At 40.9% G+C, this 17,505-nt stretch overlaps 2 protein-coding genes across 5 annotated transcripts in view; both read right to left on the reverse strand.

The window, feature by feature from the left end:
* Positions 1–369: 369 nt before the first annotated feature.
* On the reverse strand, positions 370–8,711 carry sting1 (stimulator of interferon response cGAMP interactor 1). Its single transcript, XM_014213010.3, has 7 exons — positions 8,556–8,711; positions 7,429–7,655; positions 7,058–7,238; positions 1,802–1,910; positions 1,435–1,676; positions 984–1,170; positions 370–866 (listed from the first exon to the last, which is right to left on the reverse strand). The coding sequence occupies exons 2-7, from the start codon at positions 7,653–7,655 to the stop codon at positions 613–615; spliced, it is 1,200 nt and encodes a 399-aa protein (XP_014068485.1). The 5' UTR covers positions 8,556–8,711; the 3' UTR covers positions 370–612.
* Positions 8,712–11,675: 2,964 nt separating this feature from the next.
* The window catches only part of LOC106612112 (protein phosphatase 3 catalytic subunit alpha), a 55,678-nt gene continuing 49,848 nt past the window's right edge, over positions 11,676–17,505 (reverse strand). For 3 of the 4 annotated variants that reach the window (XM_082956034.1, XM_014212991.3, XM_082956035.1), the window contains exon 14: positions 11,676–14,526. In XM_082956034.1, the coding sequence (XP_082812160.1) occupies positions 14,345–14,526 (182 nt within the window). In that variant the 3' untranslated portion in view covers positions 11,676–14,344. The remainder of the gene's footprint in view (positions 14,527–17,505) is intronic. The other variant, XR_014378825.1, reaches the window with a different exon arrangement.

Consider the following 17,505-nt stretch of genomic DNA (forward strand, 5'->3'; position numbering starts at 1 on the left):
GACTGGGGAGAAGGTTCATGACCCTAAGCACACAGCCAAGACAACGCAGGAGTGGCTTCGGGACAAGTTTCTGAATGTCCTTGAGTGGCCCAGCCAGAGCCTGGGCTTGAACTCAATCAAACATCTCTTGAGAGACCTGAAAATAGCTGTGCTCCCCAAATACAGGTGTGCCAAGCTTGTAGCGTCATACCCAAGAAGACTCGAGGCTGTAATCGCTGCCAAAGGTGCTTCAACAAAGTGCCGAGTAAAGGGTCTGAATACTTATGTAAATGTTATATTTATTTTGATACATTTTATACATTTGCTAAAAAAATCTACAAAATCTGTTTTTGCTTTGTCATTATGGGGTATTGTGTGTAGATTGAGGAAGAAAAACAATTTAATCAATTTTAGAATAAGACTAACGTAACAGAATGTGGAAAAAGTCAAGGGGCCTGAATACTTTCCAAATGCACTGTATGTTAAGCCATGAGTGGCGGGGTGAAGGGGAAGGCAAGGCCTTGTTGCTCCACTTTGAGATGGCTTTGACTGCTTCCTACCTTGCAGTCTGGTTTAGTGCTGCTGCTGTTGTGCATAAGTGCAATTTATTTTGTTTATCTCTCTAGACCTGTCTCATGGAGAAAGGTCTTCTGAATTCTCAACCGGTTCCCTGAGCGTACGTGGCATGTCATGACTGATCATGATCGTAGGCACCCTGCTCATTGGCTCAGCTCGGTGCCAGTCGTCTATGATGGGCAGGGCATGGGATGGGTGGTCCACCTCAGGCTGAGGGATGAAAGGGGGAACATAGAACTCTTCTTTCTCCTGCTGATCCAGGTTCTTCAGAATGGCGTTGGACAGGTAGTGAGGGTCATCCTCATGTTCATCTACAGGAAGTAGAAATGATATTGGGCACATAGGAGAACATTATTTATTATACAGAGAGAGAGCGAGAGAAAGGCAGGTAACATGTAAATATCCATGTAAATAGCATGATATCTAACCGTTGAGCAGGATGAGTCGGTAGCGGTTCCTGCACTCCACTGAGCGGTCCAGTATGTCCTGTAGAGTCCTGTAGAACAGCAGCACCTGCTCTCTCCTGTCTCTCTCCCCAAACCCTGCACTGCTCTCCTGAGACATCTTATACAGGGTCAGCAGAGGGGTGGCATACTCCACAACACAGTGATGGGCCTACAGACACACACACACACAGAGGAGATACTGTGATTAGGCGTTTCAGTGTAAAAAATCTGCAAATGGGTTTATAGATTGTCCACACATTTGGCCACTATGGTGCAAGTGTTGAGCTTTTCCATGTTTGTTTTAGTCTTTTCCAGTGCTTCATAAGCACATAAGCACTGTTGATTCACAATTTGACCACATAGTGGTGCCAGTGTGATGCATTTCACTTTGAGATAGTGTTTGAGAAGGGGACTGTAAATGAATCCCGCCTACCTGTCTGTCCTTGTCCAATACGGTGTAGACACTGTGCTTGTAGACACGCCCCCTGACACCTGCCCTGTCGATCTCCGTGTCAGGGAGGTTGTCATGGAAATGGATGTTTGTATCCTCGTCCTCCAGCGTGTGAGTAATGTTTGCGTTGAGAGGGAGGAGAATGAGGAGCTTTCTGGAACCCCTGGTCTCAAACGGACCTGCATTATGTGAAGCACGGAACGCTGTGATAGAACCCTCCAACCCTACCAGAGAAACACACACGCACAAGGGGATACATGTACATTTCAACAGAAACACACACACAACGTTGACATGACAGCTTTTTCATTTATGAAATGAGCGCACTTCATGAATGAATGTTACTTACGAGGCAGAACCAGGTTGAGGTAGCCCAGGTGGAAAGACCAAGCCAGGCCATGAGCCACGTTCATCTTCTTCGTCTCACAGATCTCTGACACCTCCACCTCAGACGGCCCCTGAACATGGGAGAGAGAAACAACAACCGGAAAAGGAACAGAGTTACTCACAGGCCAAGAGATAGACATGCAGGAAATCTGGGATAAAAAGATAGGAATTAATGTTATACATTTTATCCGAGCCTTGTGTGTGGGTGTCAGAAATAAGGCTGTGGCGGTCATGACATTTTGTTAGCCTCACGGTAATTGACCATTAATTAACATAAACACATTTAGCATCTTTAGGCACCCACACATAAGAGCAGCCGCTGATGCGCCTGTGCCATTATTTTATATTATATGATTTTATAGTAAGAAGAATATAATTGAACTTTAATATTAAGATTAATAAAATATAAATAATATTCTTCCCATTATAGAGGAGTGCGCATATGAAGTGACTATGTTGAGCGAAAAAGGGATAATTTGAAACAGGTCCTATATGCTATGTTTAGAGTATTTGGGAACTTTATTTGTGAATGATACACATCTTAGAATGTGTTAGAAATCAGAACATACAGTATATGGGCTGCATGGTGCGACTACAGGCTGTTGATGATTTGAGAAAGTAGCGAGAAAAGCATGGGCTCTGTATCTTTCCTCAGGCTGCACAGCTGTTCTCTCATCAATTGATCATATTTTCACCCATCAGACTATTCTAAACGTAATCTTGTTTTTATGAATATATAAAATTAGTTTGAATTTAGAATGGCTATTATCAAATAGGTAGGAACAGGGAAAGGGGGAAAAGACATGTTATCTGTATGCACTGGAATAGCGAATGTAGGCTGTGCGCTTTCCTGCCGGTCCGTTTTTCAGTGATGAGTGAGGAAACCAATAGATTAAAGAGAAATTGCAGAAAGGCTGAGCTGAAGTGGAGGAAGTCAAAGTCTCAGGTCCATTATGATATTCCGAGAAAGCAACTTGGCATATAACAAGGCAATTAGAAATGCCAGACGGGCTCATTTTTCTAACTTGATCACTAATAAAGTGCTCTACTCAACCATTGATGGCCTGATAAATCCTACCCCCGGAAACCTATGTGAACTTTCCTCCACATCTAAATGTGATGAGTTTGTGGCAAATTTCAGAGATAAGATAACCAACATTAGGCTGGGTATCAGTCAAGACCTGATGAGAAGTTTGATGATATGTGCCCTAGCCTTCTATTCTTCTATTGGTTTTTAAATCAATCCACGATTGTGCACCCCAGTACATGTCAGACATGATTTTAAGTTATGTACCCAGTAAGTCTTGTAACCTTTTAACTATCCCAAAGCCTAGGACCAAGAGTCATGGAGAGACAGCCTTTAGTTACTATGCCCCCAGCCTCTGGAATAACCTGCCAGAGAACCTGAGGGGGGCCGAAACTGTGGACATTATTTAAAGAGATCTTCAACAAACCTTTTTAGCTTTGCTTTTCCTTACAGTGAATTTAGTTGTTCAGTTTCTAGTTATTTTTTTTTACCCCATTTTCAATTTTGTCTTATCGCTGTAACTCCCCAGCAGGCTCGGGAGGCGAAGGTTGAGTCATGTGTCCCCCAAAACATGACCCGCCAAACAGCGCTTTTTAACACCCGTCCGCTAGCCAGCAGCACAAAAAACTGTTCATCTGACAACCAAGGTCAGCCTGCAGGCAGCCAGGCCTGTTACAAGGAGTTTCTAGAGCATGATGAGCCAAGTAAAGCCTTCCACGGCCAAACTCTCCCCTAACCCTGACGACGCTGGGCCAATTGTGATACACCCTGGGATTGAACCCGGGTCTGTAGTGACACCTCTAGCACTGTGCCTTAGACCACTGCACCACTCAGGAGGCCCTATTCTTCTGTGTTTTATCCTCTTTTGTTTGTTGTGTAGTAAATATTAATATTTTTGTTTTCGTTGTTTTTATAGTTTTTCCTGTGAAGCACATTGTGTTGCATTCCATGTCTGAAATGTGCAGTATAAATAAAGCTTGATTTGAGATGATTTGACTAGGCTATTCAAAATCAAATACAAATTCGCTACAATTGTAGACTACCTGTAAGCCGCCCTGCACAATCAATGAACCAAAAGCATCGCCTAGGGCTCTCTCCCAGAATCATGGATATATATTTTGGAGCGTAGCATAAGGTAACCAGTCCATCCAGTATGCATTAGAGGTTGACCGATTAATCGGAATGGCCGATTAATTAGGGCCGATTTCAAGTTTTCATAACAATCGGTAAACTGTATTTTTGGCCACCGATTTGCCGATATATATATATATATATTTTTTTTTACACCTTTATTTAACTAGGCAAGTCAGATTAAGAACACATTCTTATTTACAATGACGGCCTAGAAACGGGGGTTAACTGCCTTGTTCAGGGGGGATTACCAGTCCAACGCTCTAACCACCTGCCTTACATTGCACTCCACAAGGATTAACAGGCTGACTACCTGTAACGCGAGGGCAGCAAGAAGCAAAGGTAAGTTGCTAGCTAGCATTAGACTTATAAAAACTATCAATCTTAACATAATCACTAGTTAACTACACATGGTTGATGATATTACTAGTTTATCTAACGTGTCCTGCGTTGCATATGATCGATGCGGTGCCTGTTAATTTTCATTGAATCACAGCCTACTTCGACAAACGGTGTTGATTTAACAAGCGCATTTGCGAAAAAAGTACTGTCGTTGCACCAATGTACCTAACCATAAACATCAATGCCTAACAGGAATATTTAGACTTAGTCACCCCTTAGATAAAATACGGAACGGTTCCGTATGTCACTGAAAGAAAAAAACTTTTGTTTTCGAGATGATAGTTTCCAGATTCGACCATATTAATGACCCAAGGCTCGTATTTCTGTGTGTTTATTATATTATAATTAAGTCTATGATTTGATAGAGCAGTCTGACTGAGCGGTGGTAGGCAGCAGCAGGCTCGTAAGCATTCATTCAAACAGCCCTTCGCTGTGCTTCAAGCATTGCGCTGTTTATGACTTCAACCTGGGTGGGTATAATTTGTGGAACGTTCCAACAGGAATCTATTCCAAAAACTTCGTAAATAACAAGGTTTCCAAAAAACAACGCATACAAAGTTGTATAGCGGCAGAATAAGATACCGGGTAGGGAGTGGTCTATTTCATTGCGTTTTTCACTCATCACCTGTCCTCACATGTCTGTTTGCCTATGGACAAACATTAAGAATAAGCTACGTGGTGAGTTGATGCCTATTCGGCAGCTAGTTAGCTAGGTTTGTATGCGTTGCTACTTTGTATGCGTTGTTGGTTGGCAACCTTTTACTTTACGTTTTTTGGAACAGATTCCTGTTGGAACGTTCCACAAATTATACCCACCCCTTCAAGCCTATCAATCCCAATATTAGGCTGGTGTAACCGATGTGAAATGGCTAGCTAGTTAGCGGGTGCGCGCTAATAGCGTTTCAAACGTCACTCGCTCTGAGACTTGGAGTAGTTTTTTCCCTTCCTCTGCATGGGTAACGCTGCTTCGAGGGTGGCTGTTGTCGATGTGTTCCTGGTTTGAGCCCAGGTAGGAGCGAGGAGAGAGACGGAAGCTATACTGTTACACTGGCAATACTAAAGTGCCTATAAGAACAACCAATAGTCAAAGGTATATGAAATACAAATCGGATAGAGAGAAATAGTCCTATAATTCCTATAATAATATAATAACTACAACCTAAAACTTCTTACCTGGGAATATTGAAGACTCATGTTAAAAGGAACCACTAGCTTTCATATGTTCCCATGTTCTGAGCAAGGCACTTAAACATTAGCTTTCTTACATGGCACATATTGCACTTTTACTTTCTTCTCCAACACTTTGTTTTGCATTATTTAAACCAAATTGAACATGTTTCATTATTTATTTGAGGCTAAATTGATTTTATTAATGTATTATATTAAGTTAAAATAAGTGTTCATTCAGTATTGTTGTAATTGTCATCATAAAAAATAATAATCGGCCGATTAATCGGTACTGGCGGTTTTTGGTCCTCCAATAATCGGTATCGGTATCGGTGTTGAAAAAAATCATAATCGGTCGACCTCTAGTATGCATAATAATACAGTCCACACTCAAAGGCCATTATTCTAATTTGTTTAATTTTGGAGTATAGGCTAGCACAATTATGTACCAAAGACATATTAAATCAGTTTTGTTTTATGTTTTTCTGCCATGGGTAAGATGCAATAGGCTATGTATTGTATAACGGCACAATCATAATTTTAATTAAAGTTTTGTTTGGGATCATAAGCCAATGCATATGCATAAGCTCTAATATGTATATGGATGTTTTGAATGAATCATCACAATAGAAAGGGCTGTCCATTTTGTTGTGTTGGCTTTGAAACAACATCCACAACAACCATGTTTTACACTATTTCAACCTGCTGTTGAACTTCTGTCTTCAAATTGATCACTATACTGTTTTGAAGATAAATATTTGATGTGATTTTCGATTGTATTTGCATTGATGTCAGAGTGGTTAGAGGGACAATAGAGCCCTCAGTACCAGGCCATTAGGACCTGATGGCCGTTAGTGAGTTGGGTTCTACCAACGCATGTCAGAGTGTATAAGAGGAGACTACCATGACTCAACGGTCACATGGAATTTGACAACAGTCATGACTGATGGCAGTAATATGGTCACGCAACAGCCCTAGTCAGAAAACCTCAGGTTTCCTGCATGAACAGTGTGTTGAACCTCACTGGATACACAGCTCTTTCCAGGTTCACTCTGGTGATTTAGGTAAGAAAACTAGTTTTCTTCCCTAAATGATTTTCAGAAGAAATTAACCACAACAAAATTAAACCTGCTTGGTGTATTTCAAAACAAGTCCATGCCACTTCTGCTGATTGGAGGGCAATAGAGGTTCCTCTTTCGGGTTTCAAGGGACAGAAACCACAACAGTGATGTGCAAATAAAAAAACACAACTATGAGCTACCATGAATCACACTAACACACAGACAACATTTTACAGCAGCATGTAAGCTACAGTCTCTTATAGCATCATTCACCTTCATTGGCTTTACGAAGGTAAACTGTTATTAGTGGCATAAAGGAAAGGGTTTGGAGAACTAGACTGCTGATTAAAACTCAACCTGGAGACACATAGGGTCTTGTGTTGGCTCATACTGTGTGTGAGAGCTCCAGATCAGGAGCTTGTTATCTCACCAGTACTCCCAGGGTTTTGAGTAGAGGGTAGAGGACACAGGCCAGGATAACCATGCTCCACTGGTCCCTCCAGGGCTGGGGCTTGGTCAAGACAAACAGCAGCACTGCCAACCCCACACCCAGGAGGGTACATACACCCACACAGGCTGTCACCATCTGACCCAGCCTCCGACCACGGTACCTGGGCAGAGAGAGAGAGAGAGACAAGAGAGAGACGAGAGAGGGAAAGGAAGCGAGAGAGAGGGAGAGAGAGCGATAGAGGGAGATAACGTAAATATCCATGTAAATAACATGTAAATATCCATGTAAATCAATTTATTCGCCTACCATGTTTTGTGAGTATGAGTATGAAAGTTAATAAGTTCCCTCACCTGGTAGTTGCATGATGAAGACATTCCTCTGAGAGAAGAAACACTCCGTGCAGCAAGGGCCCCACAGTCAGGATGAGTATTGCTGTGGAAACATGTCTGAAGAAGCCCTCAGGCTCCAAAACCAAGATGGCCGCCGTCACCACAGAAGCCAATCCTATCGCACAGGCTTTGGGTAAACTCCCACGAGGCCGAGGGACCAGACACTCCTCCCCTCCCAATTGCTGCATCTGAGGAACAGACGTAACGAGACCATGACTTAGTATGATACAACACTACCATAATCCTCAGTAAACTCCTCTTCCTTTTGTCATTTTCACAACTTCTCCGGAATAACCTTCTATGAAGAAGTATTTCCAGGGTTCGGGTTAGATTTCATCCTCTTCATCAGTGGCATCGTGTGTATGAGAGCTCAGAATACGTCACATTAAAACATCCTGGTACGGAAAGTCGGAGAACTAAGAACAGCCATCTGAGAACAACTAAGAACCCAAATGTGTGTGTGTGTGCATGCGTGTGTGCATGTGTCTGTGTGGTTTATAGGAGTAGATTCCCTTCCTATCTTCACACACCTGTTGGCACTGTTTCAAAGGAAATGCCGGCTTACCAGAAATGTAAACTAGCTTGTTCAGTATGGTTCAAAGCCTGATTATCTTTTAATCCTGAACTCAACTACAGGGGAACAATTACGTGAGATAATTTTGCAATTGTGAATCTGATTATCATGAATAAAATAATATGGCTAATCTCTTTAAGAGAAACCCTCATTCTGATTAAAAAATATATATAATATATGGTAGAACAGGAGAGGATCACCTTCAGTTTAGAAATAAGAATTATAGTCCAGTATAATACGGAAACTATTAAATGGTGCCCTGATGTTACCCATGCACTACAGAGTAATGGAAACATACCGTGATTCATCTCCTTGACTACATTCTCATACCACACAACGAGAGACTATCAGTGATACATTCATACATACACAATAAATACTTTTTTCCATGAGGGAATTGTTATCCTGTACCCAGATCTAGAGACAATTACTCATTCATTTGTAGGTTCAGTTCAAATTCAAAGAAACGATTTCAGAAGTTTGCTGCTGACATGGCTAATCCGCTGAGGTTTACCTTTCGTCTGTTTGGAGTGGTCCCAGTTCCAGAACACAGAACAACAGAGACAATCCAAGAATAAAAGAGTTCACTGGAGATTATAACTCAGAGCCAGCATCTCTTCCTCTTCCACGTACTTTCTCACTGTTCTTTCTCTCCTTCCATGCCTTTGTGTTATATAAACTTGGGTCATACTTTCATTTTCAGTTTGACAGAGGTGGCAGTGAGGCAATATATCCCACACAATGAGCGATAAAGCTGAATAGAGAGCGATAGAGAGGGATAGAGAAATATAAAGAGAGTGATAGAGAAAGATAAAGAGATAGAGAGAGGAAGATAAAAAGACACAAATATTTGTTTATTTTATTTTTATTTCACCTTTATTTAACCAGGTAGGCAAGTTGAGAACAAGTTCTCATTTACAATTGCGACCTGGCCAAGATAAAGCAAAGCAGTTCGACAACATACAAAAACACAGAGTTACACATGGAGTAAAACAACATACAATCAATGATGCAGTAGAAAAAAAATATATAAATAAAGAGAGTGATAGATAAAGAGATAGAGGAAGATAAAAAGACACAAATATAAAGAGAGTGATAAAGAGAGTAATACATTTTTATTTAACTAGGAAATTCTTGGTTACAATGACAATGACGGTCTACAATGACGGTCTACCAAACCCTAACGACGCTGGGACAATTGTGCGCCGCCCTGTAGGACTCCCAATCACAGCCGGTGGTGATACAGCCTGGAATCAAACCAGGGTCTGTAGTGATGCCCCTAGCACTAAGATGCAGTGCCTTAGACCACTGCACCACTCTGGAACCCAAAATGTGAGTGGTAGAGAAAGATGAAGAGATAGAGAGTGGTAGAGAAAGATGAAGAGATAGAGAGTGGTAGAGAAAGATGAAGAGATAGAGAGTGGTAGAGAAAGCGCTAGAGAGAGAAAGGGAGATTTAAAGAATGTGCAAATAAACATAATAAATTCCACACAGAGGCGTCGCTGAAATGTAATAGGTAATAGAAGTGGAACAGGGAGTGGTGGAAGAGGCATGTACTGTAATAGATAACAGTAGTGGAACAGGGAGTGGTGGAAGAGGCATGTATTGTGATAGATAACGGTAGTGGAACAGGGAGTGGTGGAAGAGGCATGTACTGTGATAGATAACGGTAGTGGAACAGGGAGTGGTGGAAGAGGCATGTACTGTAATAGATAACGGTAGTGGAACAGGGAGTGGTGGAAGAGGCATGTACTGTAATAGATAACAGTAGTGGAACAGGGAGTGGTGGAAGAGGCATGTATTGTAATAGGACAGGAGTGGTGGAAGAGTTATGGGTGTAGTAGATAACAGTAGTGGAACAGGGAGTGGTGGAAGAGTTATGGGTGTAGTAGATAACTGTAGTGGAACAGGGAGTGGTGGAAGAGTTATGGGTGTAATAGATAACTGTAGTGGAACAGGGAGTGGTGGAAGAGTTATGGGTGTAGTAGATAGCTGTAGTGGAACAGGGAGTGGTGGAAGAGTTATGGGTGTAATAGATAACTGTAGTGGAACAGGGAGTGGTGGAAGAGTTATGGGTGTAATAGATAGCTGTAGTGGAACAGGGAGTGTTGGAAGAGTTATGGGTGTAAGCGTAGGAGGACGTTTTTATAACCAGACTTCTACAGCTGCTACATTTCTGATGAATCATACAGTATGTTCTTGTGATAACCTGTTGGTGTCACGTCCTGACCATAGAGTGCTCTTATTTTCTATGGTAGAGTAGGTCAGGGCGTGACTGGGGGGTTTATCTAGTTTATTTTTTCTATGTTGTGTTCTAGTTTATTTTTTCTGTTTTTTATTATTTTGTATGATTCCCAATTAGAGGCAGCTGGTCATCATTGTCTCTAATTGGGGATCATATTTAAGTAGTTGTTTTTCCCGGTTGTGTTCGTGGGAGATTATTTTGAGGTTGTGCATGTTGCACCTGTGTCGTCACGGTTTGTGTTTTGTTTATAGTTTATTGTTTGTTTGGCTAAGTTTCACAATATAATAAAGATGTGGAACGATACTCACGCTGTGCCTTGGTCCGTTTCTACACACATGCGTGACAGTTGGGGAGGTGATGTAACAAGTTTCAGTCAACCCACCTCTCTCAAGTCCACTCAAACCTTATTACAGTGTTATTACACAGCACAGCACATCACAGTACAGCACTACAAGTCACGGTCCCTATCCAGGTGTGAAATCCTGGACTAGGTAGCCTAAATATATTACAGAAAATGACAGGAAAAATTTCAATTCATGAATAAAATTAAAATGTATCCCCTGAATGCCACATCATGCCTGGAAACATTTGTGGAAGAGCCAGGAAGAGTGTTTTCAATAGAGCTAGAGTCTGCTTGATCCAGCTGCAGTTATTGTGTGTGATCTACTGAGGGGGCGTTCTCCACCAGAGGGCAATTAGAGAACATACACTGAAAACATTATGAACACCTGCTCTTTCCATGACATAGACTGACCAGGTGAATTCAGGTGAAAGCTATGATCCCTTATTGATGTCACTTGTAAAATCCACTTTAATCAGCGTAGATGAAGGGGAGGAGGCAGGTTAAAGAAGGATTTTTAAGCCTTGAGACATTTGAGAAGTGGATTGTGTGTGTGTCATTCAGAGGGTGAATGGGCAAGACAAAAGATTGAAGTGCCTTTCAACAGGTATGGTAGTAGGTGCCAGGCGCACCGGTTTGTGTCAAGAACTGCAACGTTGCTGAGTTTTTCAGGCTCAACAGTTTCCTGTGTGTATTAAGAATGGTCCATCAGCCGAAGGACATTCAGCAAACTTGACACAACTGGGAAGCATTGGAGTCAACATGGGCCAACATTCGACACCTTGTAGAGTCTATTCCCGAATTTAGGCTGTTCTGAGGGAAAGGGGGGGGGGGTGCAACTCAATGTTAAGAAGATGTTCCTAATGTTTGGTATACTCAGTGTATAGTGGTGTGTGTGTGTGTGTGTGTGTGTGTGTGTGTGTGTGTGTGTGTGTGTGTGTGTGTGTGTGTGTGTGTGTGTGTGTGTGTGTGTGTGTGTGTGTGTGTGTGTGTGTGTGTGCACTTCTGTATGTGTCTGTGAACAACGGAGGAAATAAACTGAAGTATGCCAAAGGTTCATGCATATTTTATTCAAGAGTAAAAAAAGTGGTTTGTCCCATGGGGCATGCTTACAGTGTCTGTGATGAGACAGAGAGCCATGGCACAAACTATATGGCACAAGGTCTCCAGTAAGTTCACCTCGTAAAATAAAGCACAATGAGACCAAACAAAGATCAGAAAAATGCGAGAGCAACCAGCAGAGAGCTTAAGAATAATGTTAATTATAAATAGAATAATAATAATAGTAAATAACAGAATATATAATTTAAGAATTAGGATTAGAGAGTACACTTTTCCTTTAAAATTTGAGAGACAACTTCTGTAACTGTATCTGCTTTTACAGATTAGTTTACCATGCAATCATGCTTTGGCTGCCTGAATGGAAGTCTGTCTCTTTATAGTATGGTCATTAATTCACGCTATTGCAGGTTTAAAAGCAACTCCTGTACATCAACAGAGACGAGAGGAGAAATAGAGTCACAATGCATTTCACCTCATACAAGCTTCCAGTCTGTACAGCATCAAAATAAAACAATCAATTAACTCATAATACAGTCATGAAAAACATTTTTTTTTTAAATAACAAAATCACCCCAAATAATTAATAAAAATCATAAATAAATGTTTTGCAAAATAAATATTATCCCTTAGTTAATTTTGAAGCAAGAAAGAAGGAACTTACCATACTGAAACACGGCACAAATTGAATTTCACATTATTATTATCAAATAACTTAACTGCATGCATTGATGCGTTTATAAATGCTTTACAAATAAATAACCTTCTGTTGACTTCTGTTAGTCACTGCTCACACTCAGCCAAAAACACTTCATTTCATTTTCAAGGTAGAACACAACAGCATATACACTATAGGAACTTACTCCAGTGCAGCCAGCTCAGGTTATAGGCTACTGGACAGCACATTAAGAGGACACCGTAGAAATGGAACCCATGGAATGGACTTCACTCATTGCTGATTCTGATTGCATGCCAGCAAAACAGCCAATCTGTCATAGTTATTTCTACATTTCAATCTCTGATACAGGTGTCCATTCTATGCTTTCTATTTCTATGATTGACTTGGCAGCAATAGAACATAAAACGTGTAGCTAGTCCCAGCAAGTGGAATAGGAAAAAGTGGTAAAAAGTTGCCCTTAAAAGTGAAATAAGATCAGTTTTGGCAGCAATAGAACATAAGAGTGGAATAGACAGACGTTGCCTCTAAAACTGATCTAAGGTCAGTTTTATTTATCTGACTGACTTTAGAGGCAGCGTCTGCCTGGGGTGTAGTGAGTGTACTGTCAACTCTGTGTGAATTAACGGTGGGTCACACACCTTAGTCCTGACTAACTGACGAGTGGAGCATATTGGCTTATAAAATAAGATCGAGAGAAACACTCAGGTAATAAGACTGTATTTTTAACCTTCTGACAACATTGTCTTTTCCTTGAAGTTAATCAATAATATGTTTCATTTGAATGTCCTGTTATTATCATATAGTACTAGTAGCAAAACATGTTCGATAGCACAACCTTGTATGTTGCATATGAAAATGCCATTCAAATTTCACCCCCACAGACACACATACACTCACACAATCGCAAATGCAGACACAAGCACACACAAATAAACTCCCATGGACGTCACGACAACCATCCAGTCCATCTCTCTATCTATCTTATAAAATAAAGTGAATGAAGTAAACCACCAAATGGGCTGTCCACACAACTTCCTGTTTTAAAATGAGAAGAGGAAACTGAAAATCCCGGACAGGAAGTCCCTCTCCTGCATGCCACCTCAGCCCCCGTTGACCTCTCAGCCCATGCCTCCCCTCCCCAATCCCCCCCACTCTCCCTTTGCCGCCAACACAACAGAAAGGTAACATCTGTCACCCAGTCACCCCTACTACACAATGAGAACAGAACAGTAGCTCTTTGTTTTGCATTGGAGTGTTCCAGAACGTTCAGTAGAGTGTTCCAGAACGTCCAGTAGAGTGTTCCAGAACGTCCAGTAGTGTTCCAGAATGTTCAGTAGAGTGTTCCAGAACGTCCAGTAGTGTTCCAGAACGTCCAGTAGAGTGTTCTAGAACGTCCAGTAGAGTGTTCCAGAACGTCCAGTAGAGTGTTCCAGAACGTCCAGTAGAGTGTTCCAGAACGTCCAGTAGAGTGTTCCAGAAGTCCAGTAGAGTGTTCCAGAACGTCCAGTAGAGTGTTCCAGAACGTCCAGTAGAGTGTTCTAGAATGTCCAGTAGAGTGTTCTGTAGTGTGGTGTGGTCAGGTGGTCAGGTCAGGGGCCTGTGTGTGTGACCAGGTCAGATCAGGTAATGATGGAGCCTGCAGTACAGTTTGTCCAGTAGGATGCCTCAACCATCCATGGCAAAGTCTTGCCACACTGGTGGAGAGGTGGGCTCGGCAGCAACAGGATGGGGTAGGGGGAGGAGGAGGATGGTGTGTGTACCATCACTGTATAAGGGTATATGTTGACTTGTGTGTCCTGTATGTTTTGTGTTTATGTGTATGTATAAGTATGTGTGTGTACCTTATGTTTAAATCAAGTGTATTTGTGAGTATGTGTAAGTCAAATGTGTGTATGTTGGTGTATGTACTTCATATCTATGTGTGTGTTTCAGAGCATGTATGAAATAGTGTTTAAATGTGTGTGTGTGTGTGTGTGTGCATCATCCCTGTATATTGCTGTTGTTGTCTGTGCCGTTGGGCTCCCCCATGTTCATGCGGCCCATGGAGACACCCACACTGTTGACACCGTCACGGCGAGGGGGCATGCGCTCGTTGATCCGGTCCAGACCCTTGGCCTCCGCAAAGCTATTGATCTTATGTTGAGGAGAGAAGCCTCGGATTGCTGGGGAGACAGATCCCAACACAATTACACACAGATGTAATACACACACACAATGTAGTTACAATGCAGTTGCTACACACTAAGAAATAAGGGTTCTTTGGGAAGGGGGACTTTGTATTTATTAAGGAACCCCATTAGTTCTGCCAAGGCAGCAGCTACTCTTCCTGGGGTTTATTAAGGAACCCCATTAGTTCTGCCAAGGTAGCAGCTACTCTTCCTGGGGTTTATTAAGGATCCCCATTAGTTCTGCCAAGGCAGCAGCTACTCTTCCTGGGGTTTATTAAGGATCCTCATTAGTTCTGCCAAGGCAGCAGCTACTCTTCCTGGTGTCCAAACATATTAAACCACTAACATGACATTTAAAACAAAATATAAAACAGTACATCATATAACATTATTACACCACAACATATCTACAATACAACATGTATAATACCACCATACAACAATATTACAATGCATGTGTTGTACCTTTGTGTGTGTCTCTTCACAGTCCCCGTTGTTCAATAAGATGTATTTTTACCTGCTTTTTAAAATCCGATTCTACTGCTTGCATCATGTAACTTATGTGGAATAGAGTTCCATATAGTCATGACTCTATGTAGTACTACAAAACTAGGGCCTGTTGGACCTGCCTTGTTGATAGTGCTGTTAAGAAGGCAGAGCAGCTCTTTATTATGGACAGACTTCTCCCCATCTCAGCTACTGTTTATCAATATATTTTGACCATGACAGTTTACAATCCAGGGTTACTCCAAGCAGTTTAGTCACCTCAACTTGCTCAATTTCCACATTATTTATTACGAGTATTAGTTGAAGTTTAGGGTTTAGTGCATGATTTGTCCCAGATACAATGCTTTTAGTTTTGGAAATATTTAGGACTAACTGATTCCTTGCCACCCATTCTGAAACTATTTGCAGCACTTTGTTAAGTGTTGCAGTCATTTCAGTTGCTGTAGTAGCTGATGTGTATAGTGTTGAGTATTCCATATACATAAACACACAGGCTTTACTCAAAGCCAGTGGCATGTCATTAGTAAATATCGAAAAAAGTAAGGGGCGTGAACAGCTAAAGTGGGGAATTCCTGATTCTACCTGGATTATGTTTATTATTAAAGAACACCCTCTGTGTTCTGTTAGGGCCAGCATCCTGGAATCGCCTCTTCACTGTTGATGTTGAGACTGGTGTTTTGCGATGACTATTTAATGAAGCTGCAAGCTGAGGACTTGTGAGGCGTCTGGTTCTCAAATTAGTCACTCTAATGTACTTGTCCTCTTAGTCAGTTGTGCACCGGGCCTCCCACTCCTCTGTCTATTCTGGTTAGAGACAGTTTGCAATGTTCTGTGAAGGGAGTAGTACACAGCGTTGTACGAGTTATTCAGTTTCTTGGCAATTTCTCACATGGAATAGCCTTCATTTCTCAGAACAAGGATAGACTGACGAGTTTCAGAAGAAAGTTCTTTGTTTCTGGCCATTTTGAGCCTGTAATCGAACCCACAAATGCTGATGCTCCAGATACTCAACTAATCTAAAGAAGGACAGTTTTATTGCTTCTTTAATCAGCACAACCATTTTCAGCTGTGCTAACATAATTACAAAAGTGTTTTCTAATGGTCAATTAGCCTTTTAAAATGATAAACTTAGATTAGTGAACAACGTGCCATTGGAACACAGGACTGATGGTTGCTGATAATGGGCCTCTGTACACCTATGTAGATATTCCATAAAAAAAATCTGCTGTTTCCAGCTACAATAGTCATTTACAACATTAACAATGTCTACATTGTATTTCTGATGAATTTGATGTTATTTTAATGAACAAAAAATGTGCTTTTCTTTCAAAAACAAGGACATTTCTAAGTGACCCCAAACGTTTTGAACGGTAGTGTATATATATGCATACACATACATATATACACATACACACTTATTTTAGTATATACCTTCCTTTATTATTCCCCGCAAACCCTACCACCGCTTCCCCAATTGGAGTAACTAATAAACAATAACACTTAGGCTTCTACTTCCAGCTTATACATACTATACACATTTTAAAGACACAATCTATTTTACAATAGTTGTATTTTGTTTGTTTTTAGTCCTGGCCTTCCTCTATTTCTGATGTCCATCCAGTTTGATTTCTATTTACCATATATTTGTAACTGTGCTATTTCACAAAAGTTCTGAACCTATATACATTTTACAGACCCCGTATGTTTTACATTTGTTATATCTTGTTGTTATTAGTCCCACCCTTCAGCTCCATTCAACCCCTCCCATCTACCTCTTAACACCATCCATATTGGATTTCTATATGCCATATATTTTTCAAGTGTGCTGTGATGCTTTACAAAAGTACGGAACCTTTCTATTCTCATAGTTTCTACAGATTGTAAATTAAACATAAACATTTTTGCTCAAATAATTATTATATTAGTGATCGATTGACTATGACTTTTCAAATTACCCAGTATTGCTATCTGCAGCGTTAGCTCTAGGCAAATGTTGCAATTCTTCAGCCATTCCTGGACCTGTGACCAAAAACGAGCTACATATGGACAGTACCAATATAAATGATCTAATGACTCTGCCTCCTCACAGCAAAATCTGCAGAGCTGGGAAGATTGTATCCCCCATATATATAACATTCTATTGGTTGCAAGAATTTTGTATAATAATTTAAATTGAAAACTTCTGTTTTGAATATGGCGTCATTTTGCATGTCAATTCATAAACCATGTGCCATGGAATGGTACATTGAAAATCTCTTCCCAACTATTTTGCAATTTATATGGCACAGCTGCCAATTTTTTTTTATCCTTAAATGAAACTGGTATATATTTTTATTTATCACAATTTTCTTTACCCAGTTTTTATGGTCTTCAATGCAGGGCCGACAGACAAGTTCCTTACTTTTCCTTACTGAATAAAGGGAAAAAGGCTATTCTTGAATATGGGGTGAGACATTCTTACTAATT

This window comes from Salmo salar, chromosome 09 (assembly GCF_965601325.2).
Source record: "Salmo salar chromosome 09, fSalSal1, whole genome shotgun sequence".
Taxonomy (NCBI): Eukaryota; Metazoa; Chordata; class Actinopteri; order Salmoniformes; family Salmonidae; genus Salmo; species Salmo salar.

Bases quoted from the DNA above. Each gene is read 5' to 3' on its own strand.
- sting1 (XM_014213010.3), bottom strand. From the start codon at position 7,655: ATGCAGCAATTGGGAGGGGAGGAGTGTCTGGTCCCTCGGCCTCGTGGG. The intron at 7,239-7,428 runs GTGAGGGAACTT...CTCTCTGCCCAG, and splicing joins CTTCATCATGCAACTACCAG to GTACCGTGGTCGGAGGCTGG. The intron at 867-983 runs GTTAGATATCAT...TACTTCCTGTAG, and splicing joins CCGACTCATCCTGCTCAACG to ATGAACATGAGGATGACCCT.